Source organism: Acaromyces ingoldii (genome assembly GCF_003144295.1).
Source record: "Acaromyces ingoldii strain MCA 4198 unplaced genomic scaffold FA10scaffold_2, whole genome shotgun sequence".
In the NCBI taxonomy this organism is placed as follows: Eukaryota; Fungi; Basidiomycota; class Exobasidiomycetes; order Exobasidiales; family Cryptobasidiaceae; genus Acaromyces; species Acaromyces ingoldii.
Window position 1 is genome coordinate 299917 of NW_020290248.1, and position 26046 is coordinate 325962.

Consider the following 26046-nt stretch of genomic DNA (forward strand, 5'->3'; position numbering starts at 1 on the left):
GACACCACCTGTTACGGACACTGTGTGCTCGCGCGCGTGTGTACGTGTGTGAACGTGTGTGAGAGAGAGGGGAAAATGTTGCGCCGCCTTTCGCTATGCCTATGCCGAGACCAGGTCTTGGACTCGAGGATGGCGTAAAGCGTGTATATACGCGGCGTGGCGTGTTGTCGCGACACCGATCGAGCACGCAAAGAGCGCAACGGAGACGAAAACGAGAACGCAACGAGAGACAAAAGGGAGCGAGTCGTGTGTGCGGGCTGTCCAGTCGGAGGAGACAGGACGAGTCACCGCTTTTGGAGGTGAGGGAAAGGGAGCAAGCCGAAAGGCAAAGGAGCCTCCAAGTTTACCACCAATCGATGAGGCGTGGCCGCCTCCGCCATTTTTCGCGCAGCAGCAGCTGCATTCATTTCAAAGCACACACAAATTTTCACTTCACTCCAATTCAAAAACCGAAAGGAAGAGGAAAAAAAAAAAAAAAAAAACTTTCCCCTTTTCTATATCCTCTTTCCTCCCAGCGTGACCCTGTCATCGAGCATAAACTTTGAACAACCACGTGTAAAAAGGTAGAGAGGGGCACATTTCAGATTGTCAGATTGCAATAGATGGAGAAGAAAGAGGCCTAGCCGCAACGGAGCAGACGAACAAATGTCACTTGAACAGCTGTCTGTTCTCGAGCCGCTCGAGATTCTCTGGGTCGTGGCCACAGAGCAATACGGTGGGCTGCGAAGTGCAGAACACCTTGATCTTCCTCAGTGTCTCGACGGCCGTCTTTGGGTCCATGGTGACGCCGTCTGCTATGCCCTGCTGCACGCTCGACTGCATGTAGGCGGCGTCGCCCGAGATGAAGTAGGTAAGTCCGCCCGGTCCGTTTCTCACAATAACGCTTTGGTGGCCCTTGACATGGCCTGGCGTCGGCACCAGCGCAATGGATCCATCCGGGACGAGGGAGAGCGACTTCTCGAATGGCCCAATCGGTCCGTCGCTGAATTCGACAAACTGAGGCTTGAGCCAGGTGGGCCAGTGCTGGGGCAGATTACCCTCAACCATGCCCTTGATGCCCTTGGATACGTTGTAATTTTCCTTTGTGACCAGGATGGGCGTGCGGGGAAAGTGGTGAAGACCGCCGGCATGGTCGCCGTGCATGTGGGTCAACACCACACCGTCGATGTCGGTCGCAGGATCAACGCCGAGCTTGAGCAGCTTCGTTCCGATCTCTTCGTGGGGCGCGACCTTGATCTTGACCTGCGTGCGCATGATGTAGTGCCACCATGGTACGTGGCCCGAGCAGCAGGATCGCCAGGTATCGCCCGTGTCGACGAGAAATCGGCCAGCGGTGGGGTGCTCGATGAGCATGGTGGCAATGGGGAGATTCATGAGCCATTTGGGATCCCGGATCATGTCGACCTTCCGGCCCAGGCCTCCCCTTTCGCGACGTGCATTGAGCTGGGCGACCTTGATGTCGACCTTCCCCGTCTCAATGCATGTGATCTTGGTCTCTCCCTGCATTGCGCTGCTACCGCTGTTATCTGCCAGTGCTGTGGCCACGGCTCGTTGTTGTCGCTGGGACATGCTGAAGAAGAAGAAGAAGAAGAAGCGGATGTGTCGTGTGCAGCTTAATGTCTCGACACCTTCTCACGCCATCCTCCGAACAAGCCCAGCCAAGCCACGACTGACATGTCCCGAGTTCCGTGACATTTCTATTCGGAGCATTGTCTCGGGCCTAGGCGACGAATCCATCGAGCGATGGTCGAGCGACGGCTGTCATCACACGTGTCCCTCATTGTCTTCAGTCAAGAGGATGCCGGCCGACAGACCTATTGATCTGACGATGCCTGCCCATGTGTTCGGCGTGCGGCCAGCATCCGCCGGCAACAACATGCCACGTTGTTAGCAATGAACGGGGAATGGAGCGTGGAAGAGGGCCATTGCAGGTCTTTTTCGCCGCTGCATGCAGCCCGTATCTCCGAGCTATCATCCGCTCATATGCCGATGACGGTGGGCATCAAGTACCATTCCTCCGTTCGCCACCAGATGCAAGCTCGCCACAAAAAGGAAGCTTTGACTGGTACCGGCAGAGGGGAAAGGAGTAGATTGGCCGCATTCGTTCCTCGCGTGTTCAAATTTGACGCTAAATAAAATCCATGTTCCAGATGCCCTCATTCCTTTCCGGCCATTGGATGCTCCTCAACCGCCGCCACCTTGGGGCCTTTTCCATGCAATGGCCTTCTCCACCTTTGGAAGTAATAGAATGCGGTACCACACCTAGGCAAGAATTTGAGCAGATAGAGTGCCAAGATGCCCTCTGGCGCTTTCGGTGGATGGCATCGTCTTCTTTCGCCGGCGATTTTTTGATCGTCTCGAGATTGCATGCGCACGGACTTCTCGTTGACCCGATGACGACCCGCTGCTCATGATCTCTCGCTGGTGAGACAAGCGGCCGACTCCAACTCTATCCATTGACCGTTTAAGGCCTCTCACCCCTTGTAAGATGACGACGAGAGGAGCACCCACGAAGCGTCATTCTGCAGTGACATCTTCCTCCTTCCCCTCGCTGCATGCAACCCCGCTATTGACCGCGGCACCGAGCGAGCAGGAAGACCGCCAACTCGATCTCATAGATAGGCTTAGCACTGCCTTACCCCTCTTGTGACCTCATCCGGTCCTGTGTCGCTTTGCTTCCGGTGGACCTGATAACGTCATGGTGTCTTGCTTCTGCCTTGTGGCGGAACGTGCGGCGCTACGTTACGTCGTCATGACGTTGGAGTGACAAAGAGCAGGCACCTTCTTCATCTGACGGTGGAGAGGAGGGCAAAGTGGAGGACAAGCTGCCATGAACACAAAGCCATAAAAGAGGCCTCCTCAAGACACCTCCTCACTCCTCTCCCATCAATCCAACAATCTCTTTTGCATCTTAACAAGCTTCCCTTCTTCCTCACTCTCACATCATGAACGGAATCAAGAAGGTCTTTTCGCACCGCAGCTCGCAGGACGGCTCCGAGTCGTCGTCGTCGCCCACCTCGCCCCAGTCGCAGCAGTCGAACCTGTCTTCGACGGGCCGCACCTCGGTTGACTCGCAGGAGCGCGCACCCAACAGCAAGAGCACCGCCGGCGGCCTCGGCTTGACGAGCGAGTCGGGCGCCAAGAGCACCACCACGGGCGGCAACACAACCAACATGAATGGCGCCGCTGCTGGCTCCAAGGTCGGCACCGGTCTTGGCCGCTCCGCCGATGTCTCGACGGCCGACGGCAGCATGCGTCACTCGCACGGCCACAACCTCGGCACGACGGACCTGAGCAAGGGCAAGGTCACCCAGACGGTTGAGCACCTTGGCGAGAAGACGTCGCGCACCCACCACACGCACAACATTGAGGAGGTCGAGCGCCAGCGCGAGCTCGAGAGACACCAGCACCACATCCAGGTCCACCACCAGCCCATTGCCCACGAGACGCACGAGGCCGAGAAGCTGCACAACAAGGCCCACCCCGTCACCAACATCTACGAGAAGCATGCCTCGACGGACAAGGATGCCAAGCTCCTCTCTACGGTGGCTCACTCGCACGGCCACAAGGACGAGTTGAAGCATGCTCCCGTTATCCACCAGATCGTGGATCGGGGCGAGAAGGTCAACGAGACGGTGCACCACCACATCCACAACGTCGTTGTGCCCCTCGTTAACCACGAGAGCCACGAGCACCACCGCATCAAGACGACGATCCCCACCAGCCACGTCGTCCACGAGGCCCCCATCATCCACGAGTCGGCCCGCCTGGAGCCGCTGTCCAAGGAAGAGTACCTCAAGCGCGGCGGCATCCTCGGCTCCAAGAAGACCGACGTTGGCGAGGCCAACCTCCTCCACTCGGGCACCTGCGAGCGCAAGGTCGACGGTGTTGCCGAGAAGCTTGCAGAGGAGCTCAAGCTCGGCAAGGGCTCTTCCGCCAAGACCCAGGCCGTCTAATCACATCACTGGCATTTAATCCACTCGTGCCATCACGATGATGATGATCCCGTAACGACAGTTGAACAACATACTCTTCATGTACATACCTGTTTTATTACTACCCCGTAGTACCTCTTCTTTTCGTGCATCACAATCATGATACCGCAATTCCGGTCCTTTGCTCACTTTTTTCTCTCTCTTCCGTGTGTCGACCGTTTCTTCTCCTCTGCATTGATAAGCAGCCGTGATTTACTGTCATCTCCCCGTATACACTCTACATGCAGCACACCTATGTCGGCGGCGTCTCGGGAGGTGGAGGGCTTTTGAGAGGAGAAAGATTCGCGTTGCCTTGACTGACACTGCTTGGTCTTCTCAAATTTGCCAAGCTTCCCAGGTTGAAGCTTGTCCTCGACTTCTCGCCGCTCGGCCGTGTAATCGTGGGTGATGCTGGCGCCGAGGGAGATGCCCCATTGTTGTTGTTCTTATTGTTGCTGCCGTTTGTTTTCTCTGAGCTCGGCGACTGGGGCGTCTTGGCCTGCTCTGCCTCGGATAGGAGAAACTCGACAAAGAGATTTGAAAATGACTTGTAGGAAGAAGGACAAGGAAGATTCTGTCAGCCTCCAAGCATTCAACAACAACAAAGGCAAAAGACCGTGCGCGCTCACCTCGTCGCCAGTCGATGAAGCATTGGCAAGTGCTCCACTGCGTCCGTGGCCTTTCCCTTCGGTCTTGATGCCGATGCCGACCATCTTGCCGGGACTCATTGTCGACGAGCTCGAAGACGAGCCTGGGTTTGTCCGCTGCAGCCCTGCCGTCTCTCGCTCGTCGTCGGACCACTGCAGGACGCTCGCGATGAGGGAGAGCATCTCGAAGCGCTTGCCATCGGCGCGGGGCGTCGTGATAAACTGCAAAAGCAGATTGGTGACCAGTCTCCGGTCCACGTTGGAGTCCGAGGTATTGGCCCTCAACCGTCGCAGGGCCTCGGTCAGGTGCTCGTTGAGGATGACGGCCTCGTGGCGGAGCTTGCCAATGAGCAAGTTCTTCTCCTTGACCTCCTTCTCCAGCGCCTGGCATCGCTCGGCCGCACCCTTGAATTCGGTGGCCTGGGCTTCGGCAGCCACGGTCCGCTCCTGGTGCTCCCGCAAAGAGGCCGCTGCCCTCTCGTACCTCTCTTGGTGGTCGCCCAACGCTCTCTGCAGCTCGGTCTCTTGTGCTAGGAAAGTGCTCGTGTCAGCGCATGCATGCCCGTGGTCATGTGTCCCATGCCCCCTGCTAGTCCACTCACCAGCCTGGAACTCCTCGAGGACCTGCTGCAGCCCCCTGGCGCTCTGCGCCTCGCTCTCTGCCAGCCTCCTCTGTTCCTGCTCGCTCCTCTGTGCCTCTTGACGTTCTTCCCTGGCCCTCCTCAGCTCCAGCTCCAGCTCCTCTCGGTGGGCCCTCTCTTCCATACATGCGCTCTCCCAGCCCTCGGCCTCGATCCTGTATCTCTCTGCCATCTCCTGGAGCTCTCGCGTCTTGACCTCTGTGCTCCTTCGCGCCTCGTCTGCTGGCCCCGAAGAAGAGCCAGCCGTCGCTGACGACGACGAAGATGCATCTCCCCCCGTCGCTCGGAGCGCGTCGAGCTCCTTTGTCGCCCGGTCCACGTCCTGGTGCGAGGCAACGAGCTCCGTCTTGAGCACCTCGACGGTCTTTTCCAGCTCCTCGGTCCTGCTTGTCAAGCTGTCGATCTGCTGCTCTCTCCGATCCAGCTCTTCCTGGTGCCTCTCCCCACTTTCAGCGTACAGTGTCTTACAAAAGGAGGGCAGGGAGACACACTCACGGCATCCTGCCTCAGCCGGTCGCCAAGCGTGCTTCGCATCTGCGTCAACTTGCCCAGCAAACCCTTGTACTGCCCCTCGAACGAGTCTCGCTCCTCCCTTGTCCTCTCCAGCTCCGCATGCAGCGCCTCGACGCTCTGTCCTTGCGCCCCTGCCTTCTCCTCCTCGTCGTCCTCGGCCGGCCACGAGGAGGGCTCCTCATCTGCACTTGCATCTTTATGCTCATTGCTGTTGCTACCACTGCTCTTGTGGCTCGTCGATGCCGACGCCGCTGCTTCGTGGTGCCCATTGATGACCATGTCCTCGACGGGCTTCGTGAGGGCCTCTTCGACCGAGAGGGCCCCACGGCCGTCTGCGTTGGACGTCGTTGGCGCCATCGTCTTTGTCGTTGCTTGGCCGCCGCGTCGCGCTAGCTTCTTACGCACACCGGCGTGTCCAGTATGCCGCGGTCATGTACAGTACAGTGCTGCTGCTGCTGCTGCTGCCGGCCAGCCTGCTTGCTCTGTGTGTATGTGTATGTATGCGCACGCTCGCTGCTGATCAATGTAACGAGAAAGGACAAATTAAGTCTAAAAAGGGCATCGCGGGAAAAAAGCCCCAGGCTCCACGCCCGCGCCCGCGCGTTCACGTTCACGCTCTTCAGGCGCTCTCGCTCTCTCTCGCTCAGGCCCACGCCTACTCCCCGCTTACCACGCCCAGCAGCTCGAAGCGTGGTAATAGTCTGGAGAAACAAGCAGTCATGATAGAGCCCATTAAAGATCTATGACACCATTTTGTGATGTGTACACTAAGACGCTCAGGAGAACATGTTGTTGCTGTCGCTAGTCCCAGACGAGCCACCGCTGTTCCCCGACCCTCTTCCGGCACCTCGTCCCGCCCCGGGAGCACCACCAGCGCCTCCCATCATGTTCCTGGAGCGTTTTGCAGACGGAGATTAGCCAATTTATTTTCAAAACAAGAAAGTGGAAGACGACGCACCTCGCCATCTCGCGCATCTGCGGGTCCTGCATCATCGCATTGATGTCGGGCATGCCGCCGCCTCCAGCACCGCCGCCGCCGAAGCGCGACATCATCTGCTGGATCATTGGGTTGCTGTGCGAGAAGGTGTAGGACATTTCAGCATCCCATCTCAGCGTCATCCTGGGGACAGACGACTTACTTCATCATCTGCTCGAGACCGCCGTTGCCCATCAAGTTTTGCGCCATCTGCGCGATCATTGGGTTGTTCATCAGTGCACCGAGGTCGGGCATCCCTCCGGCTCCACCCATTCCAGGGAAGCCAGCATCGGCGGCGCCGTCGTTGTTCGACCCAACTTCCCTCGTGGGGCTCGTCGCCGAGGGAGACGAAGTGCTCTGCGCAGCGTGCGTCCTTGCCGTCTGCAGGCCGGCCTTCATTGTGGCATTCTGCGGGTCCACCTCGCAACCCTTTTCGTAGGCCTCGACAGCTTCTTGGTACTTTCCAGCAGAGAAGAGCGCATGTCTTGTGAAGAGGGAAATGCAAGGTCAGCATGGAGAAGCAAGCAGAATTCAAGAGCAGGAAGCAGAGACCCACCCAAGCCTGCTGTAAGCCTTTCCGAACTTGGGGTCCACCTTGCTGGCCTCCTTGGCGTCTTCGATGGCCTTGTCCAGCTGCCCAACTTGGGCGTAGGCAGCGCTCCGGTTCGAGAAGTAGACGAGATTCGTGGGGTGAATCTCAATGGCCTGCGTGTACGCCGTGATGGCGGCGCCAAAGTCTTTGGAGGACATCGCCTTGTTTCCGTCTGCCTTGAGCGACTCGGCCTTGGCGACCTCCTCAGGCGAAGCCTGCTTTTGCGCCTGGACAGAGTGGGGCGTCGTCAGTACCTCTGCTTTGTGCGATAGTCGACAGGCCTCTCGCAGGCCAACTCACCGGCGTCGAGGCTGTAGGCGCAGCACCCGTGCCCATCTTGGCCTGTGTCTTTGCAAAGACGTTCCAAATGTCCTTGAGCCCCGGTCCAGCGCCGTACTGGCTCTTCTGCGCGGCATCGCTCAAGTCGACGCCAAAGGCCTTGGACACGGAGTCAGCAGCCGACTGCAACTGGCCTGACGCGTCGCCGGTCTGCTCCTTGGACGCAGTCTGAAGCCAGGCTGCGACGGCGTACGCCAAATGCTTTTGGTCGCTCATTCTTGAATGCAAAGGTGAGAGGTGAGGAAGAAGCAGGCAAGAGAGCTGGGCTTGGGCTGGACTGAGGCTGACGACGACGACGAAGGAAGTAGAATAATTCAGTGGAAAGCACTGACCACCGCGCGCGCAGAACACGTGGAGGCTGAGCTCCTTCCTGAGCAGCTGCTCTCCACCGTGAAAAGGCACGAAACGGCAACTTCACCCTAATTTGGTCGACGGCAACGGGATTATTCTTCCTCATGGGCCCCTACGTAGGGAGGGACATTCATGGATACTATTGATTGCAAGAATTGAACGATCAGCTTCCGTAATTTGGTGGCAAGCAGCGAGCAGGACTTGTAGGCAAGGTCAGAAGGGATGAGAAGACATCGAGCTGTTGGCCCAAAGCACCTAATGCAGTCGGCGTCGTCTTGTGTTCCTCCTCTTTCGTGGTTGATGCTCGCATGGAGCATTTGACATTTGCTCGTTGGCGTCACAAGACCGCAGAGCGCAAAGGAGACCTCCTCTTTGCTATATTTAAAGCAGCAGATATCTCCCCGAAACCATTCCTCAGATACGCGACTTCCTTCGGAACGCCGCTTTGAAGCGTCGTGCGGCCCTTGAAAGCGCAAGCAGGGCTCATCGGGCCGAACGATTCGTGGGAAAGTGCGCGCCCAGCAAGGCCAGGCACCCCAACGCGGTCACAGTCACGATCACGCTGCTCCGATCCCAGTCTCGACATTTCTCTTCTTACCCTGCATGCCCGCTCTGCTCTGCTTCCACCTGTCGCATCAGGGTTTTCCATGTGGGATTAGCTACTCCTTTCCATCTAATCGCAGTGCTACCGGCGCAATGTCTCTGTCACGTAGCTTGATCAATGATGTATCGGTCGGTCCTTCAAGCGGGCTTTCAACAGTCAGCGCCTTTTTGTTACTGTCAGACCAGCGGGGCACAGTGCTCAGGGCAAGCGGAGAAAGGCCTTGCGGAGAAGACTTCAGGTCCGCCCGCTGATGATGAGACGACGGCAGCAGCAGCAAAATGGTGCAGCACTGGCGTCATTTGGAGAGGCGAACCAAAAGGAAAAGCACGCACCGTGCGAAAGAGGCCTGATCGGGGCACACTGTTCAGGGACCAGGCTTATAAAAAAGGGCTCTTTGGGAGTCGAAGCAGTCAGTGGCGGTAGTATCAGCTTGCAGATGCAGCTGGGAAGGACGCCACAGGCGAGATTTAGCTCCATAGTATTTAACGGCAGCAAGTGTATGTCCTTGCCTCCTCTCCCTGGGGTTCGCCCGCCACACCAGCTCAGGCGTTCTCTCCTCTCTTCTCGACAGAGAAGGCGTGCCAAGATGTTGCGGTGTGCGCCAATTGGGCGAAGACGACGTCACTTGACCTCATCGAAGGGACAAAGGAATGACGAGGCAAGTTGCTGGCTCCTTCACTGTACAGCTGTGCGAGCAAGGTGCTGACATAGCAACCAGCAGAGCATGGCAATGATGCTGCATGACACCATCATCGATGAACAGGATGCACGGGATCCTTTTCGAAAATCAGAGCCCAGAATCAGCTTCTCACAGCGTTGCAACACCTCACTGTCATCTCGGTCGCCCTCAGCGTTGCAGACAAGGCCCGAGTCACTGTCTCAGAGCAGAGAAGAGGCCTTCGAGCTTATCACCGATGGGTACGAAAGCATTGACCAGCATGTTTCCAAGCTGTACGATCGGAATGGTTGGGACCCCATCCAGCAGCCGCCGCAGCAAAATTCGGTGGCGTGGCGCCTCTCCAACCTGTCAGTGTTGACAACGACACCCGCCTCGCTCCACCGCCAAGGCTCAAACAGAAGGCCACGCACCGCTAACCCGACGATGAAGACGACGACAGTGGAGACGACCGTCAAGAAAGCCGATGGCGGTGACGAGTTGCCGGAGCAGACGCCTCGCAAAACCAATTTGCACCCCGACGTCTTTCTCATTAGCAAGGGGCCCGACACATTAGTGACGCGAACAGCTGGGCATGTTGCAGCCTCTCGTGTCGAGACCTTCAAGCCTCACCCGGGTGTCTCTCGCAGCCACTCAAAGAGGGAATCTACCCGCCCTGTCATGGCCTCGGGCAGACCTCGCCACGAGTCAGCGCAACTCGACGCGCTCAAGAAAGACCCCGACTTCCTCCAGGACGTGGCCGCCGTCGATGCTTACCTCCAAGCAGGACCAATATCGCCTCGGAATGGGACAATCAGCCCTACACAGATGCTCAGGAGAAGTAGATCCGACTATATCTCCAAAGCTGCTCGACATAGCGACGCAAACTATTTTCGTTCGCTTCCAAAACCGCCGCCACCTCCCGTTCAAGCGACTGAACAAAGAAACGTCTCCTTGAGCTCATCTGTCCCTCTCACCGCTGCTGCCTCTTACTCACATATGGCCACGAAGAACACAAGCTCTCCTCCTCTTCTTCCTCGGCCCCATCGCTGTAACAGTGGTTCACGCCCAGTCACTTCACCGAAGGCCGCTCATGAGGAAGCTAAGGATTCCCACCTCAGAGCTCTTCGGCAACGCTCGCAGGCGCAAGCACAAGCACGCACTTCCGTCAGGTACATAAGGTCCAACGAGGGGCTGACGACCAACTCTAGGAGAAGGGAGGACAAGCAGTGGAGCCAAGGGTTGGGCAAAGGGCCTCCCACACGTACGTACAGGGCTGTAAGCGACGTCGGCACTCGTGAACATCATCCCTCAACCGCTCCTCTCAGCCCGACATTTGAGATTCTCATGCCCCACTTCAGGTACGAGGACCGATTTCACTCTCCTGCACGCCCTTCACCCCCTACGCCGGTACTGTCGCCCGACTGCGGCCACGAATCAGACATCTCAACGCCCTCCGCATCTACCTCGACGCCGAGTCTGGCGCTAGGTGGCGAGAGTCCGCCGTGGTACCGGGCTGACGAGCTAGATACACCACCACCACCACCACCACCTCTCTCTTTCTCGATGCTGCAGGACTTTCTAAGGTCCCCGTCGAAGGGATTGGTCACTTCATCCTCCCTACCAAAGCATCTCTCGAACGCCACCTCGGCCTACACATGGCCCGACACGGCGCACATTTCCTCGGTGACGGCTTCTCCGACGAGGACGAGACACCCTACGATGCTGTCCATGAGCAAGGCAGAAGACACTCGGACAACGAGAGACACGACGCTTTCGAGAGACGATTTTGGGAATACAGGAACGATGGATGATGATGACACAACGGCGAAGATGCGTGACAGGGTGGTTCGCAGCAGCAAGGGCGAGGTAGCCGGTACCGGCTGGCTTGTCCGTTCTTCCTCGCAGGCTACGACGACGACAACAACACTAGATGGAAACGAGGTGGGAGCCGATGGAAAAACTTCGGTATTCAAAGACGAGCTCCTGGCGCTCGACTATGTCAAATGGCAGAACAAGCTTTTGGAGCAGAAGTTGCACGATGTCAAGTCGGCGAACATGTTGATGTAGCAGGTATAATTATTGTTTTATCAGGGCATCGGTTTAAGTGACAGATTAGAGTGGGAATCTGTTGATCGTCACCATCACTACTGCTCCTACTACTATCTTTTTATTACCGCACAATCTACTCTCGTTTCTTGTCCGTCCTCTCGTCTGAATGAATGATCGAGCTGATGGGAAGTGAGCGTGCGCGCGTATCTCAATCCCAATTTATATTTTTTGAACGTTCGCAGAAAGCGACGAACAAAACGATCCGAAGCGAAGAAGGGCTAAGGAGCTGTCGTGCGTGCGACTCGGAAGCTTCCTCCTGCCACCACCACCACCACGACGAACGAAGAAAGGCGGCCGTTCCCTTCTACTTCGGCAAGAGGTCAGAGTCACCTGGGCTCGTGCCTCTCTGGACCGGACCACTCAGTCTCCTGTTACCGAAGGGCATCCTGGGAGAACCTCGGTCGCTCGCGAGACGAATCGTCTGCAGCGGATTCCTCACCAACACCAGCAACTTTAGCGAGTGGTCTGGCTGGGCCATTTCGTCACTCCTCGATCAACCTCTAGAGTTGAAGGAGGACGGCCGTCGGTCTTCCTACGTCGGCCCGCTCCGTCCTGCTCTCGCTCGTGCTTGACGCGACGTGCAGCACATCAGCAGCAGGAGCAGCATCAACAGTACTCGCAACAGGAGCAGAGGCGGCCGCGGCAGCTGAGCACGAGAGCACAAGCACAGCACAGCCTTCACGCGCACTCCTTCACTCAGTCGCTCTTCCTGTCTCTCACGCAACAAGGCACACAAGGGCACAACAGAGGCGAGACGCTTGCGCGCGCGTGGGGAGGAGATTGAACGGGACGAGAGCGAAGTCCCGGATAAAGAGGGAGGAGAAGGGAAAAAAAAAGCCAGAGGCTGCCGAGTGCAGAGGAGTTGGTCGACATGGCCCGTCTCACAAAGGCGCAGCGTGAAGCGGCGGCGGCCGCGACAGGAGAGGCTCCGTCTGCCTCGACCTCTGCATCCTCCACTGCCCCAGCTGCCGCCGCCGCCGTCGCAGACGCTGCAGAGGATACGCTAGCGGACGTTGCTGGCGAAGACATCCTCGACGAGGCGGAGAGCAACGGCAATAGCGGCGCCAAGCGGGCAAAGCCAAGAGGAACGTCGCTCTTGACAAACGCGGGTCCGCGCGCGAAGTCTCGAAGCAGTGGAGCGGCGGCGGCAGCAGCGAGGAGCAGCCCATCGGTCGGTGCTGCAGCTGCAAACGAGGATAACGAATATCCTTCCTCGGCCGCTGGTGCAGCAGGCAGCACGGGACCAGGAGTACAGAGGGCCAGGTCAGCATCGGAGAGCGAGATGAGCACGAGCGAAGGGTCGTCGGCAGGCGACGAAGAGGATCAGCTGGCGGCTGCCGGTGCCGCCGGTGATGACTCTAGGGTTGATGGCGGTGGTGATGACGACGACTCCATGGTCGGGGGCACCGCCGAGTCGCCAGAGGTCAAATGCATGTGGGAGGACTGTGGAATGACCTTCACGAGCCTGCAGCCGTTCATCAACCACTTGCACGACGGTGAGTTTCGCATTGTCATTGCTTGGATCTGCACCGTATTCTGACTTGAGACACTATATGCTGCTGTGACAGACCACGTTGGGATCCACAAGGCTCGATATGCATGCGAATGGACAGGCTGTCCGAGGAAGGGCAAGGCACAGACGAGCCGCTTTGCACTCTTGAGTCATCTCCGGAGCCACACAGGCGAGAAGCCTTTCACATGTCCGCGTCCTGGTGCGTCATTCTCCTCTTTCTTTTGTTTTTCTCTGTCTGTCTGTGAGATGCTGATACTGGGGACGACGAAACAGAGTGCGACAAGTCGTTTACGAGGTCGGATGCGCTTGCCAAGCATATGCGCGTGCAGCACAACATCAACCCCACAACGAGCCGAGGCAGAGGCAGCGCCAAGGACACCACGCAGGGGTCTGGCGGCCGGGCATCGCGCGTCAAGGGCGAAGAAGATGACGACTGGGCGAGCGGCTCTGCAGCAGAGGGAGGAACAGGTCTGGGAGGCGCAGGAGGATCCGGCGACGCGTTGGACGACGAGCTCCTCGGCCTGGCCGAGGGCCCAGCATCGGGGATGGACTTGGATCAGTCTCTAACGCTCAATGGAGCCGCCTCGGCTGCCTTTACATATGAGAATCTTTTTGAGACTGGCGCCTCTGCCGATTCCAAGGACAAGGGCCCACGGGGCGACACGGGCGAGCTCGACGGTCCCCTCTCCGTTGTTGCCGGCCTGCCCATGACGGACGAGGAGCTGGGCATCGTGCGTGACCAGAAGATCAGCAGCAATGTGCTCCTCAATGACGAAGATGTCGATGAGGAGGCATTGGCAAAGGAGCACAAGGAAATGGACCAGGTCCTAGAGATGGCCAGGCGCGAATGGGTGCGACGTGAACGGGAAAAGGCAAAGATTCGGCTCGAGGAGGAGAAGCTCAGGGCGCCGCAGGAGGAGGCTGTTCCGCCACCGCCGCTATCGAGCACGGCAATGGGCGCCGACGAAGAGATGGCCGACGCGGGGCCGACAGAGACAAACGGAAAGAGGCCGGCAACGTCTTACGACTCGGAAGAGGAAGCGGCAGGAGCCGAAGGAGGGCCCAAACACAGCAATGCCCTTGCGCCATCACCCCCCGCGTCTAAGCGGCCGCGCCGGGCAAGCCAGCGCAATCTCCACGCCTCTACCACGGCCGAGGAGCACTCGATTGGCACGACGCGGAGCGCCTCCAAGTCGGCCCTCGCCACGGCGCAGCAGACGGCAGAAGCGACAAAGCTGACAAAGGTCTACCTGATTGAAAAGGCTAAGCTGAGGCTAGTCAAGGACGAGAACGCCAGACTCAAGGCCGAGCTCGAGCGGCTGAGAGTCGAGGAGCGGTGGGAAAAGGGCGACAAGCGAAAGCTGCTCGAGAGATGCTTGGAGGCAGAGCTTGGGTGAGTCTTGCTTCTTTTCTGAGAGAGATTGCGCGGAGTTGCTTCAGATCTTTGTCGCTGACTCTCACACGAAACAGACGAGACGTAGGGGCCATCTTCAGCCCGCCGCCTTCGCCTGGTCCAGGTGCTGCGCCTTAGATGATCTCTCTCTCTCTTTCCTCCTCCCTCTCTTCTTCTTCTGCAAAATCGCACCGCGACCAGTCCAGATATAGGTGAAAAAGTCCATAGTGAAGATTCAAAAGGAAAGACGTGTGTGTGAGACATGTGTGATGGAAGAGGACAAGATCATTATACTTCATCGCTGGTAGTTCGTCGGGGCCGGAGCGGCCTTGTATGGAAGAGGCGCTTGTTGCTGGAAATGACCGTGGGGCAAGAACTGCTGGTAGCTTCCAGACGGTTGTCTTTGTTGTTGCTGTAGCGGTGGTGGTGGCTGTTGTTGGCGCGGATAATTTGCGGGTGGCCCTTGGTATTGATTAGGTGACTGGTACGGGCTGGAATGTGGCTGGTAGTTGTTATTCGGGGGCGCTTGATAATGGTTCTGGGGCGCCTGGAAGTTGTTCTGAGGCGCTTGGAAGTTGTGCTGGGGCGCTTGGAAGTTGTTCTGGGGCGCTTGGAAGTTGTTTTGGGGCGTTTGGTAGCCGTTCTGGAATGCCTGGTTGCTGTTGTGCGACTGGACACTCTCGGGAGCCTTCTGGTTGTCGGTGGGCACCGCCTCGTAGCTCGTAGGGGCGCCTTGTGCTTGATAGTTTGTCGGGCCGGAGCCGGGTGCCTGACCGGAGCCAATGGCGGCAAGACGCTGGTTCGCGCGCTTGTCACCGTGCTCTGCGGCCGCTCGGTACCAGGCTCTGGCCTCGTTGAGATCTTTGACTGTGCCGATGCCCATCTGCAAGAGACAAAAGTCAGTGCGTCATGTCGGACTTGCATCTGGGAGCAAGAACTACACACCTCCTTGAAGTAGCCGACAGCATACTCTGCCTTTGCGAGACCCTGTTCGGCGGCCTTCTTGGCCCAAAGGTAGGCCTCGGTGTCGCTCTGGGGCAAGATGCCGGGCGCGCCGACGAGGTACCATGCTGTCAAGGCGAAGCAAGCCTCCTTGTGATTCTGCTGAGCGGCTGCGCGAGCAAACAAGGGAACACAAGAGGGAGATGTCAGATGACACCAGGGGGACAAGTGGAAGAGAGAAGAGAAGCAAGAGCTCACCAATGTTGTACATGTGAATGCTGAGACCCCCATCCTGTGGGCAGCCCATCCTTCCATACTCGTAGTTGACGCCGAGCTTGTATGCGCTCGGGGCGTAGCCCATCTCGCCAGCCTGGGCGAGCAGCTCACAGGCGTACTCCTGATCGACAAAGAGGACATTCTCGATGCCCCGTTCGTGCAGCAGTGCCAACTCGTGCAGCGCGTGTGGGAACTCGGGCGTAGCAGCCTCTGCCGATCGCTTGAGCCACTTGACGCCCTCCCTCGCACTCTTTTTCAGACCCAGCTCGCCGTTGAGCTCGGCCGTCGCCAGGCGGTACTGGGCGCCCGGGTGCGACTGGCTGGAGGCCTTTCGGTAGAACTGCAAGGCCTTGCTGCTGTCCTTGCGGCATCCCCAGCCCTTTTCGTAGCAGGTAGCTGCTCGGTAGGCTGCGTCAGGATGGCCGTGCTTGGCAGCAAGGACGAAGAGGGGGTAGGCACGGTCGAAGTCCTGCTTGCCCTTGGGCGTGCCAATGCCATTGGCATAGCAGTCGGCGAGGAAGTACTGTGCGTCCGGGTGGCCGCGCTCGGCGATCTTCTTGAGCAGGCCAATCGCCTCTCGCACCAGCTCGTCCTTTGCCGTCTCTTCCTTGTTCTGGTGGCCCGAGCCGCTTCCACCACCACCGCCCGCAGCTGGTCCAGAGCCGCCACTCGAATCGTCGCCGCCCATGCCCTTGCTGGCATCGATCATGAAGACGGCAAATTCATAGATGAGGTTGGGATCGTTGGTCTTTTTCGCATTCTGTCGGTACAGCTCGAGGGTCTTGTTGTGACTTAGCAGGGCAGCCTGCTGGCCTGGCTTGAGGTGGCTGTGATCCAACAGGGCTCCGCTGACGGTGGGTGCGATGCTTGCCGGTCTCGTGGCGCCAGTGGCACCCAGGCCGCCCATGTTTGATGCCGAGCCAGGCAATACGCTGTTGGACGCTCCCGCCGCCATCGCGGTGGAACTTTGGTTGGGAAACGACTGATGTGCGATTGATGAGGGAGGAGAGGTCGTCGTTGGTGCGGGGGCCGCCGTTGTGGGAAGCGAGGCATAAGCTTCGGCAGAAGAGGAGGCCCCAGCGCCGTGCGCGCTGCTGTTGGCAGCTGAAGCAGCGGCGGCCGCATTGGCCGCCGCAATCTCGTTGCGGTGGAAGGCGGCGATCCGAGCAGCCTGTGACGGCGCTTCGGTGACGTCGTACTGCGAGGCATGGGCATGGTACGATGACGCCGAATCTGAAGGTCTCCCTGGCGGCTCGGGCGGCGGCTCCATGCCAAAGAAGGACGAGGGTCTTTCTCCTGCCATGATGTTCGTGATGTCCTCTTTCACCTCCCCAGCTCCTTTGTCACTTCCAGACGGGGAAGCGTGCGTTGCTGTGTCGTATAGGGGACGCGACGCCGGACGGTAATGAAGCGTACGTGATGATCGTCAAAACGAGAGAAAAGGGTGCTTCGCTATTGCTCTGCGTGCGTGTATGTGTGTACGGTCCGCGGTGTGTGTGTGTCGCTGTGCACGAAAAAAACAGGCCAAAATTTCTAAAATTGCGACGACTGGCGGGTGGTCGACGACCCCTCTCTTTTCCGACGCACCTCCTATGTTGCAGAGCGAGAGAGGCAAGGGCGCTCTCTCCCTCCTTGGCCCTGAATCTCACGTGCTTTGCTTGTTTCTTTTGGCGCTAAAGAATGGAAATGGGAATTGGGGAATTGAGCTGGTCGCGTCGTGAATGCAGCAGCGGTTAAGTGGCAGGGGGGGCCTTAGCTCTGAGAAGGGGGGAAGCTCTAAGTTTAGAGTGTCTCTCCATCGAACACGACTCGGAGGCGACAACGAGTCCATTTCCTCGCTTCTATTTCGTCTCTTGCTCGCCAGGCCGGGCCCCCACATCGGCCGCTCATTGCAAGACAGACGTACCGGTCGAAGGGACGGACAGGACGGTCGGACGACGAGGCAGGTGCATATTGGCCAGGGAAGGAATCGAGCCGGATTCGAGGAAGAAGGTTGGCTGGCTGGACGAGGCAGGCCACCTGAGGGCAACAGGTGGCTTTATCCGACCTGTGGGATGACCCGGGTCACGGCGGAAAGGCTATGTCTGCGGAAAAGTCGTCAGCCGTTGCTGGCATCACAAGTAATGGCGTCGTCGCTGCCAGCGACGTCAGCTCCCCCGACGATGTCGTAGCTACGACAAGAGGGGGGGAAAGCTGCACCTTTTGTCTTGTCGCCGAGTTCGACATCGACAAGGGCAGCACGCTATCCTATCAGTATCCAGAGCCAGTCAATCACGACGAGCACATGCTTGCGGAACTTATGCTTCCGGACGGTGTACATGCACGCTCCGAGGACTGGACCGTCTTCTTCCTGCCTGCATCCTGTGCGCGCTTCGCAAATGGGCATCAGAACAATGGCCAATCACACGACACTGGTGTTCACGATGAGCGAGGTGAAGGCCAACGGAAAGATGGGGATCGCCAGCGAGACAGGGATCAGGGAGGGCATCAAGAGGGCAAGGCAAAAGAGGAGCCGCTCATCTACGTTCTCAATCTTGTCAGAACGAAGCACGACAATACGGTTCGAAGGTGAGCTGTCGGTCTTGAGAGTGAATGAAGCGCATCAATTGGCTGACTTGCGTTGTGTAACAGAGGAGCCATGGTCAAGGCCATTGCCATTGGCACCACACATCCGTACATTCAGGTGTTCAAGGTGAGCGCGCGTGGTCACATCTTTAACTTGCCAGGTCTTGCTCACCTGCTTTGTTGAAGCCTGCCTTGCTTTTGGCTCTTGACGACTACTTTAAATCACCGTCGATGGACCCGCTCGCCAGGTTGTACGAATCTCTCAACATGCTCGACCTGAACGCCATGCCCGTCTTGACGCGCGCGGAGAAGCTCGTCCTTCGAGCAAACGAGCGTAGAGACCTTTTCGAGGAGCGCTTCAAGGATGCATTATCGAAGTCCTTTCTCGGCCGCAACAGAACGGGCAGTGGGAGCACTGTACACTCATACGACAGCTCGCGCCCGGGAGAGGGGTCAAGACCGAGCACGGGCAACGAGGCATCTGCACCACCCGTTGCCCTTTCGAATCAGGGCCGATCAACGCCTCACCTTCCGCACCGGCCATCGCTGGCGTCGCTGCGTCAAGCGGCAGGCAGCACCTCGAGCATCCTCAAGAGAAGGACTTCCCATGCAAACCAGCTCGATCACGGCGGCAATTCTGGCTCTCAGCCCCCCTCCGCACTCCGCAGGCCAAGCGGGGCAGCAGTGAGCCCTCTGCCGCCCTCGAGCGCCCGGTCCTCATTCACAAAGGATACGCACTTTTGGGAGACGAATGTCTCCTACGGCAAGATTCAAGAGTTGCCGCTGCGCATCCCCACCGACTCTTTCCCCGAGGAGGTGGGCGAGTATTCGCTCATCAACCTTGTGAACACCTTTGCCGGCAGCACACCTTCGGGGCCTCAGCATCCTCACCTGCACTCCAATGGCAACCTGACGTCACCCATCATCCTTTTGTTCAACGCCGTGGTCACCGGAAAGAGGATCGTCTTCCTCGGTCACAACCAGCCGGCAAGCAAGGTCGCTGCACACGTTCTGGCTGCCTGCGCCCTCGGCAGTGGCTGTGGAGCTGCGTGGCGGGGCGTGGTCAAAAGATGCTTTCCTTACACCAATCTTGGCATGATGGACGAGCTAGAAAAGACGTGAGTAGGGTCGTGTTCTAGCTTTTCCCGAAAACTTCTCTCTGACGACTGTGTCACCTCTTTCCTGACATATGCAGGCCGGGGTACATCGCTGGCGTCACGAACCCCCGCTTCGAGGAGCTTCATGCCTGGGATGTGCTGCTCAATATTGAAACGGGCAAGATCACTGTGGCAAAGGACATCGAACCGGCTCCTCCCCTGCGGACAGCGACACGTCCGAGCGGCATGCCAGATACAATTTCAAGCGGCAGCATTGGTTCTTGGACGGGTAGTGCCGGGGTCGGCCACGATGCCGAGTGGCGGGCCAATCGGGCGCCCAGCGAGCCCGATGCTCCGAGCAGCGTGGGCCACTCGATGTCTGGCAGTAGCGTCAAGGGCGGCCGAGACCGCAGCGGGACATTCATTGAAAGCCGGGCCGATGCGTTCGACAATGCCTTTATCGACGAGATCCAGCTCTCGATCTCGGCCAGGTACGGCGAGAGGCATATCCGGGCCCGCTTCATCGACTATGCTCTCAACTTTGTCAAGCTCATCGCTAGGCACGAGGAGCACTACTTCTCCCACACCAGCCTTGGACCGCCCAGCCAGCCGTTCCTCAACGGACAGCTGGGCAGTGGCGTGGTACGCACGGACCGGGAGATTGAGATGCGCGATATCCTCGCCAATGCTCAGCGCATCGAAGGCTTCCGCGCCACAGACACGTACGAGCTTTTGTGTGGCGATGAGGCCAGTAGGGACAAAACGGCTGGAATCACCGGCTTCGATGTTGGTCATCAGATCGTGCGGCTCCGTAAGGCAAAGAAGCTGGCGAGCGCAGAGGGCGATCTCATCTTCTCCACCTTGGCCCGATCCGTCCACACGTCTGACCAAGTCATCGAGCTGCTGTCGCTGTTGCCCCCGCACAAGGGCGGCCTTTTCCCCCTTAGTTCCGGGCTCATGGCTTCGTCCAAGACGATGCGAAGCGCAGCTCAGGACCTTTTGATTGTCATTTCGACGCATCCAGTTGGCAAGAAGTTCGTTCAGGGCTTGAACCTCTTCCACCGGCTGGCTTTTGCTCGCGCGTTGCAAGATGCGAGCGATGCCGCTGCCTACCTTCAACAACAGCAACAACAACAGCAACAACAGCAATTGCAATTGCAACAACTGCAGCACCAGCAGCATCAGCAGCACCAGCAACATCAGCACCCCCATCAACCTCAGCAGCTTCAGCAACCAATGCTCGGCAATGGCTATCTCGGCCACCCACCGCAGAGCGGTATTTCGGGCAATCAGAGCCCCTTGCCACGCGAAGGCCTGCCTACGCAGAGCAGCGGCGCCGCGTCTCCGCTGCCCTTTGTTCACTTTCCCCCCGCAAATGACGGCCCTCCTCCTCCTCCTGTGAATGAGGGCATGCTCTCTGCAGGTGTGGGCGGTCTGAGCGTGCCAGTCGGCTCGTCGGCCTCCTCTCGGTCACCTTCACCTCTATCGACCCAAGCTTGAAGCGCAGCGCTTTCTGCACCTTGCTCATGTATCCCAAGACTCCAATCCAGTTCTGGCTCTCTTTGTTTCCCCTACATGTACTTGTACCAGAACAAATCAAGAATCAGCGATGCCCACTTCCTTGCTCCCTCTTGTCGGTTCTGATGAGGATGAGAGAGCGGCTGTGTTATGAGAGGGAGATGGACAAGCAAGAAGGAAGCGACGTGACGCAAGGGTGCATCTCTTCACGTGTTCTCAGCACGACTGGTTCCGGGATCGTGAAATTTGCTTGCTCGGAATCACGAAGCTGTCGGTTTCAAACGGAGCCCATGCATGCAGACAGCACCTGCCCGGACAAGGCATTATATTCGCCCGCACACACGTACTACGTACACTACAGTACTAGTACTACTACGTACTCTACACTAATGTAATATGTTAGCTGGTAAGCAGCTACACCCTGCTCCGCCAGTGCGATTCCTCTTTTGCCGCGTTAGGGGGCCCTGAAATTCTGGCAATTTGACCTGTCAAATTCCCCGCTCTTTTCCTGCCCCCCCCCCTGGCGTGCCCTCGCGATCAGCACTATTTGGCCGGAGGAGGAAGGGGCCTGTTCTTTATTGCATTTTTGTTATGAAGCCGGAAAAACAAACGGCAAAGAGGAGAATAAAAAACAATCTCACCACGACGTGTATTGAAAGCACAGGGGGGGAGACAAGGCAAAACAATATAGCGCTCATTAAGTCGCCGTTGGCCCGCTCTCGCTCTCTTCGGAGGCTGGCGCTCTGATGATGGCGGCGAGCGGTCGGTGGCGCGTCCGAGACGGGCAAAAGGTCCGCCTTGTCACGCTGGCTTCGATTCCACCCTGCCAAATGCACAGACGCAGCAGCAGCTTGTGTAACTCAGGTAAAGGATGATGCACTGACTTTGGCAGAGTGAGCCAAGGGACTGCGACAAGTTTGCAATATTATTAAAATGCATCGCGACATTGTAGTAGACTAGCTATAGCAGTTTTAATGTTGTCGCGGTAGCAGTAGCAGTAGTAGTAGTAGTCCAGATATTCGCTTCCCCTTGGGCTATTTTTAAAAAGCCACTCTCTTTTCCTCCCATTCACTCTCACCTCTCCTATTGCTGACCCGACAACTTTGCCGCGTCTCTACGAAAGCTGCTTGACGCACTGAAGCGGCGACCAGCGGCGACGACAACGGCAAGGACGCGACGACTCAGCTAGCAGCGACGGCATCGAGCGGGCTTGGCCTCGTTGATTCATCAAAAAGGCGGGTGGGGCCGCCTCCTCGTGCAAAGGCTGTGCGCGTTTCTGAAGCCGCTTGGCCGCCCGGACCCCCCCTGTCGTTGACGAACGGAGGGGACGAGCAAAAGCGTTGCATTCCTGCGCTATCTCAACGCACTCCTGAGAGAGGGAAAGTTCTACGCTGTCGTCCCTACTCTTGCGCTTGCCAGGTTGACCTTGGCTCTCATCAAACTCAACTCAGCTCGACTGGTCTGTCGGAAGGCCAGACGCGGCTTTTGCTAGATTCTCCGGTGGGGACACACTCGCACAAGCAGACGTTGTCGCGAGCAGATACAGGGGCAGCGACTCGACTCGTGTCACCGGCCCTTTTCCCTCCCTCCCTCCCTCTTCCTCTGCCTGATCCCCCCTCCTTTGCGACCATTTCCCTCGACTCCATCCCTCCTCGAGTCCAACTCGTCGGCAAACTATCGTGATCGAGGCGAATCTGCGTTGGCCCCCTCTCCTCTCTCTCCTTCTCTTGCGCGCGCGCGCTTAGGCCCTCGCTCTCGGCTCTTGCGATCTGCGCTTGGCTTTAAAGGGCGACGATTTTCAGCGATCCTTTGTGGCCCATTCCCCTTCTCGCTGCTCCTCCCCCCTCCCCTTCCACCCTACTTTCACCTCCTTCTCCCTCTCCTCGCCTTTGCGACCCGCAGTGGCTGAGCAACACCGCCCTCGACGCGTCGCCGTCTTCATCTTCTGGAGGCGATACCGCTTTCCCACCCCGATAGCCCCACCGAAATTTCCCAGGTCACACCTCTGGTGTGTGTGTGTGTGACAGGTACCGCGGGGTCTCGGACAGTAAGCCGTTGCGCGGACCCGTTCGTCTCGCTTTCGACTCGCTCTCTCCCCAAAGTTGTGGCTTGAGAGTCTTTTGATCCAAACAAGACAGCCACGGATCGATTACGCGACCTAATCGTCAAGCCAAGTCGTTCAAAATTCCCACGACCTCACAGGTGAGCCGTCCCTGAGAAGTTGGTGATGACTCTATTGCGCTCTGCTCACCTTTACTTCCATATTACTTCTCCCTCTCACCCAGCAGCAGCAATCAGAAGAGGTCTGATAGCCCAAGATGGGACGCAAGAAGATTAAGATTGCCCCCATCACCGATGACCGCAACCGTAGCGTAACGTACCTCAAGCGCAAGGCCGGTCTGATGAAGAAGGCCCATGAGCTGGCCATCCTGACCAACAGCGAGGTAGCCGTGATCGTCTTTAGCCAGAACAACAAGCTAGCCGAGTTCAGCAGCTCCGACATCGACCACCTTCTTCTCCGGTATACCAACGTAAGCATCTTTACCTCGTGCCTTTATTGTGCCTTTTCCAGCCCAGTTTCACGCTGTCAAACTGACACGCTTTTTCCTTTTCCCTTGAACAGCATGAGGGTCCTAGGGAGAGCAAAGGCCCAGAGAACTTTGCAAACGACGAAGGCGACTCGGATGAAGACAATGAGGAGCACGACGGCGCCAATGGCGGTGATGCCGCCTCGGGCGGTGGACCGGGAGGTGCATCGGGAATGCCTTGGAGCGGCGATGCATCATCAGCCTATCCCAACGGTGGCAGTGGTGGCGGCGCTGGCGCTGGATCTGGCGGCGGAGGGGGCGGCGACAATGGCTCCTCTTCGCGCTTGAATCCGGCTGGGAACAACAAGAAGCGCAAGGCGATGGCAAGTGGGTCAGGACCATCTGCATCCTCCTCATCAAGACGACCTTCGCGACCCGGCAGCTCAGCAGGACAGGTCAAGTCTGAGCCTGGACTAGATGACACGCCAGAAAGGGCTGCACTCCGAGTGGCGCTCACCCAGCGCTGCATGTCAAAGCCTGGCTCGAGCCCCACGTCTACCAACGAGGAGATTCGCCGGCCTCAGAGCGCATACATGCATCATCACCACCACTCCTTTTCGGCCACGAGTCTTCCCATGGCCTCGTCGCAGCTTTCAGGTCCACCTCAACACCAGCAGCGCCCTTACACGGCTGGCGCCATGATCTCCCAGCAGCAGCAGCAGATGCAGCAACTGCAGCACCAACAGCAGCTTCAGGCTTCTGTTTACGGTACTCATCAGCGCATTTCTCCCGATCGCTTCGCATTCACAGCCGATGGCCTCAACGGCACAGCTCAGCAGCCATTTACTCAACCTCAGTACATGGTGTCACCTGCTGCGCCGCCACCACAGACCTACGTCGAACTCGCTGGTCGATCGGCGCCGTCTTCGGCAACCTCGGCTGCCAGACTCTCAGGCCCGATGCAGTACCCCGTCCAACCTCAGACTGGTACCAAAGGCACCCTCTTGCCACTTGCACATCCTGCACTGCAGCAGCACCCTCAGTATAACCAATACGCCAAGCAGCTTGGGATGCAACATCAGTCGCACCTATACCTCTCTCGGGGCCAGAGCATCAGCCACTTGCCATCGCACCAGCAGCCTCAGCAGCAACAACAACAACAACAGGCCCCGCAGCAGGTTCCACGCCATGGCAGTTCGCCGCATGCGATGATGGCCCATAATCACACTGCACCTCCCTCGCCTGCAGGTGGAGCAACCTCCACCGGTCTGACGGGAAGGGCGGCATCGGATCTACAGTCATCTGCAGAGCTGAGGAGGGTAGTGTCGGCTTCGATGGGTCAGCGCAGTGCGTCGACATCGCCGATGACGGGAGCTCAGGGAAGTGCACCCACGCAATTCATCGACCCCTTCTCAAGCACCACCATTCCGGCCCCATCGCAGCAGCAGCACGACCAACAAAATCAGCAGCAACCACAGCAGCAACAGCAGTCGCCCGTCAAGGAAGAGGAGGCAGCTAAAGCTGCTGCAAGCGATGCCTCCTTACTCAGTGCCTACTCTGCTCTGAGCTCTGCCACCTCGCAGTCCTCCTTTGGCGAAGGCGCTAGCAACGATGCGAAGTCGCCCACAAACGCAACTTCGAGCTCGACACCGGCTGACGGGAGCAACGCGGGCGCCTACACAAAGGCTCAGCTGGATGACATCGTCTGCTTCTTGTCCGACGTGACCAACGAAGGCGCCAAACAAAATCCAGCCAATCAGCAAAAGCAACAGCAGCAGCAACAACAACAACAACAAATGCAACAACAGCAACATCAACAACCTGATCAGCCACAGCATCAGCATCAATCGCAGCAGCTTTCGTTCTCAGACCCATCGCTGAAGAACGAACACGAACAGCATCACCACCATCATCATCAGTCTGCGTCGGACGGTGCGATCGACATGTCGATGTCGAGCAGCGACAGCCAGTCATCTTTGACCACACTCGTCAACTCGAGCTTTGAGCTCATGGGCAGTGGCCATGCTGGCGGCGATGGCAACAGTGCATCGACGGGCGCGATGGATGGTGGTATTGATGGGCATCACGCGCAAGACGTCTTCAAATACGCGAGCGCGTTTGAGAGTCAACCTCCGGCCGTGATTGTCGACAGTCGAGACGCCAACTGAACCCGTCACTCCTTTCTCTTCCGTTCTAATTGTCACATTCTAGGCAGACGCTGTATTTCTATCCACCTCCCTTCAGCCTCATCCACACCTCACATCGCCCAGATCGACAGTTCAGAGCGCTACGTTACAACCTTTCTCGTTACTATTTCTCCTTCACATGGACGATTCTTTCCTCTCTTCTGTCTTTCTTATTGTAGAGCCAAGGGAACCGGTCTTCTCTTCCTCTTGTTAAATTGGGCCCTTTCAGTATTCGCCTCTTGGTACTTCATCTCTTCTCTCTTTCAATACATTACACTGATCTTTATACACAATGAACAGGGCCCTTCTTGCTCCTCGTCTCTACCATCTTCGTCGTTACTTGAAACGATGTCGATTGCTCGGTGACGCTTGATATTTTGCCCCTATCTATTTGGTACCTGTAATACATCTCTCACCTCTTCCGGCTACCCTTGTGCTGAGGACCACTCGCAACAATGTCATCCAGCCTAACGACTCCCTCGCCTTCGTTGTCCTCGTGACTCTCTACCTCTTCATCGCCACGACCGCCTTTCGGATAGCTGAAGCTTCCGTTGCTCTTTCGTCTCTTCTTTTCTGCCTCGGCCTTCTTCTTGGAAGTCCAGAGGCCACTGACGCCCAGTCCGG

At 57.8% G+C, this 26046-nt stretch overlaps 9 protein-coding genes across 9 annotated transcripts; 5 read left to right on the forward strand and 4 right to left on the reverse strand.

Annotated features, from left to right (window-relative positions):
- Window positions 1–648: 648 nt before the first annotated feature.
- Window positions 649–1569, reverse strand: FA10DRAFT_284146 (beta-lactamase-like protein; the record flags this gene model as incomplete). The annotated part of the gene is made up of 1 exon (XM_025523895.1): window positions 649–1569. The coding sequence occupies one exon, from the start codon at window positions 1567–1569 to the stop codon at window positions 649–651; it is 921 nt and encodes a 306-aa protein (XP_025378402.1).
- Window positions 1570–2945: 1376 nt separating this feature from the next.
- FA10DRAFT_219811 (hypothetical protein) lies at window positions 2946–3914 on the forward strand (the record flags this gene model as incomplete). Its single annotated transcript, XM_025518536.1, has 1 exon — window positions 2946–3914. A coding segment is annotated over one exon (969 nt), but the record flags the coding sequence as incomplete, so codon positions are not given.
- A 313-nt stretch (window positions 3915–4227) lies between these two features.
- Window positions 4228–6054, reverse strand: FA10DRAFT_228591 (hypothetical protein; the record flags this gene model as incomplete). Its single annotated transcript, XM_025518755.1, has 4 exons — window positions 4228–4521; window positions 4604–5151; window positions 5224–5692; window positions 5758–6054. 4 exons carry the CDS (start codon window positions 6052–6054, stop codon window positions 4228–4230), a joined length of 1608 nt encoding a protein of 535 aa, XP_025378404.1.
- Window positions 6055–6374: 320 nt separating this feature from the next.
- On the reverse strand, window positions 6375–7992 carry FA10DRAFT_61774 (hypothetical protein). Its single transcript, XM_025525609.1, has 5 exons — window positions 7394–7992; window positions 7308–7333; window positions 6915–7235; window positions 6734–6847; window positions 6375–6666 (listed from the first exon to the last, which is right to left on the reverse strand). The coding sequence occupies exons 1-5, from the start codon at window positions 7499–7501 to the stop codon at window positions 6552–6554; spliced, it is 684 nt and encodes a 227-aa protein (XP_025378405.1). The 5' UTR covers window positions 7502–7992; the 3' UTR covers window positions 6375–6551.
- A 1369-nt stretch (window positions 7993–9361) lies between these two features.
- FA10DRAFT_278080 (hypothetical protein) lies at window positions 9362–11362 on the forward strand (the record flags this gene model as incomplete). Its single annotated transcript, XM_025523428.1, has 2 exons — window positions 9362–10133; window positions 10365–11362. 2 exons carry the CDS (start codon window positions 9362–9364, stop codon window positions 11360–11362), a joined length of 1770 nt encoding a protein of 589 aa, XP_025378406.1.
- Window positions 11363–12126: 764 nt separating this feature from the next.
- FA10DRAFT_61812 (hypothetical protein) lies at window positions 12127–14848 on the forward strand. Its single transcript, XM_025525610.1, has 4 exons — window positions 12127–12900; window positions 12973–13116; window positions 13191–14310; window positions 14388–14848. The coding sequence occupies exons 1-4, from the start codon at window positions 12276–12278 to the stop codon at window positions 14446–14448; spliced, it is 1950 nt and encodes a 649-aa protein (XP_025378407.1). The 5' UTR covers window positions 12127–12275; the 3' UTR covers window positions 14449–14848.
- FA10DRAFT_227522 (HCP-like protein) lies at window positions 14606–16483 on the reverse strand (the record flags this gene model as incomplete). Its single annotated transcript, XM_025518717.1, has 3 exons — window positions 14606–15193; window positions 15256–15422; window positions 15511–16483. The coding sequence occupies 3 exons, from the start codon at window positions 16481–16483 to the stop codon at window positions 14606–14608; spliced, it is 1728 nt and encodes a 575-aa protein (XP_025378408.1).
- Window positions 16484–17316: 833 nt separating this feature from the next.
- On the forward strand, window positions 17317–20805 carry FA10DRAFT_265080 (spindle pole body interacting protein). Its single transcript, XM_025520914.1, has 4 exons — window positions 17317–18096; window positions 18160–18220; window positions 18280–19211; window positions 19289–20805. Exons 1-4 carry the CDS (start codon window positions 17609–17611, stop codon window positions 20688–20690), a joined length of 2883 nt encoding a protein of 960 aa, XP_025378409.1. The 5' UTR covers window positions 17317–17608; the 3' UTR covers window positions 20691–20805.
- Window positions 20806–23032: 2227 nt separating this feature from the next.
- FA10DRAFT_223157 (SRF-TF-domain-containing protein) lies at window positions 23033–23212 on the forward strand (the record flags this gene model as incomplete). Its single annotated transcript, XM_025518572.1, has 1 exon — window positions 23033–23212. A coding segment is annotated over one exon (180 nt), but the record flags the coding sequence as incomplete, so codon positions are not given.
- Window positions 23213–26046: the final 2834 nt, after the last annotated feature.

Excerpts from the sequence above, each read along its gene's own strand:
- FA10DRAFT_61774 (XM_025525609.1), bottom strand. The coding sequence starts at position 7,501 with ATGTCCTCCAAAGACTTTGGCGCCGCCATCACGGCGTACACGCAGGCC. Across the intron at positions 7,334-7,393 it reads GGAGCGCTGCCTACGCCCAA|TTCGGAAAGGCTTACAGCAG; the intron begins GTTGGGCAGCTG and ends GTGGACCCCAAG. Across the intron at positions 6,848-6,914 it reads GGTCTCGAGCAGATGATGAA|CAACCCAATGATCCAGCAGA; the intron begins GTAAGTCGTCTG and ends CTTCTCGCACAG.
- FA10DRAFT_61812 (XM_025525610.1), top strand. The coding sequence starts at position 12,276 with ATGGCCCGTCTCACAAAGGCGCAGCGTGAAGCGGCGGCGGCCGCGACA. Across the intron at positions 12,901-12,972 it reads CATCAACCACTTGCACGACG|ACCACGTTGGGATCCACAAG; the intron begins GTGAGTTTCGCA and ends CTGCTGTGACAG. Across the intron at positions 14,311-14,387 it reads TGCTTGGAGGCAGAGCTTGG|ACGAGACGTAGGGGCCATCT; the intron begins GTGAGTCTTGCT and ends CACACGAAACAG.
- FA10DRAFT_265080 (XM_025520914.1), top strand. The coding sequence starts at position 17,609 with ATGTCTGCGGAAAAGTCGTCAGCCGTTGCTGGCATCACAAGTAATGGC. Across the intron at positions 18,097-18,159 it reads CACGACAATACGGTTCGAAG|AGGAGCCATGGTCAAGGCCA; the intron begins GTGAGCTGTCGG and ends GTTGTGTAACAG. Across the intron at positions 18,221-18,279 it reads CGTACATTCAGGTGTTCAAG|CCTGCCTTGCTTTTGGCTCT; the intron begins GTGAGCGCGCGT and ends GCTTTGTTGAAG.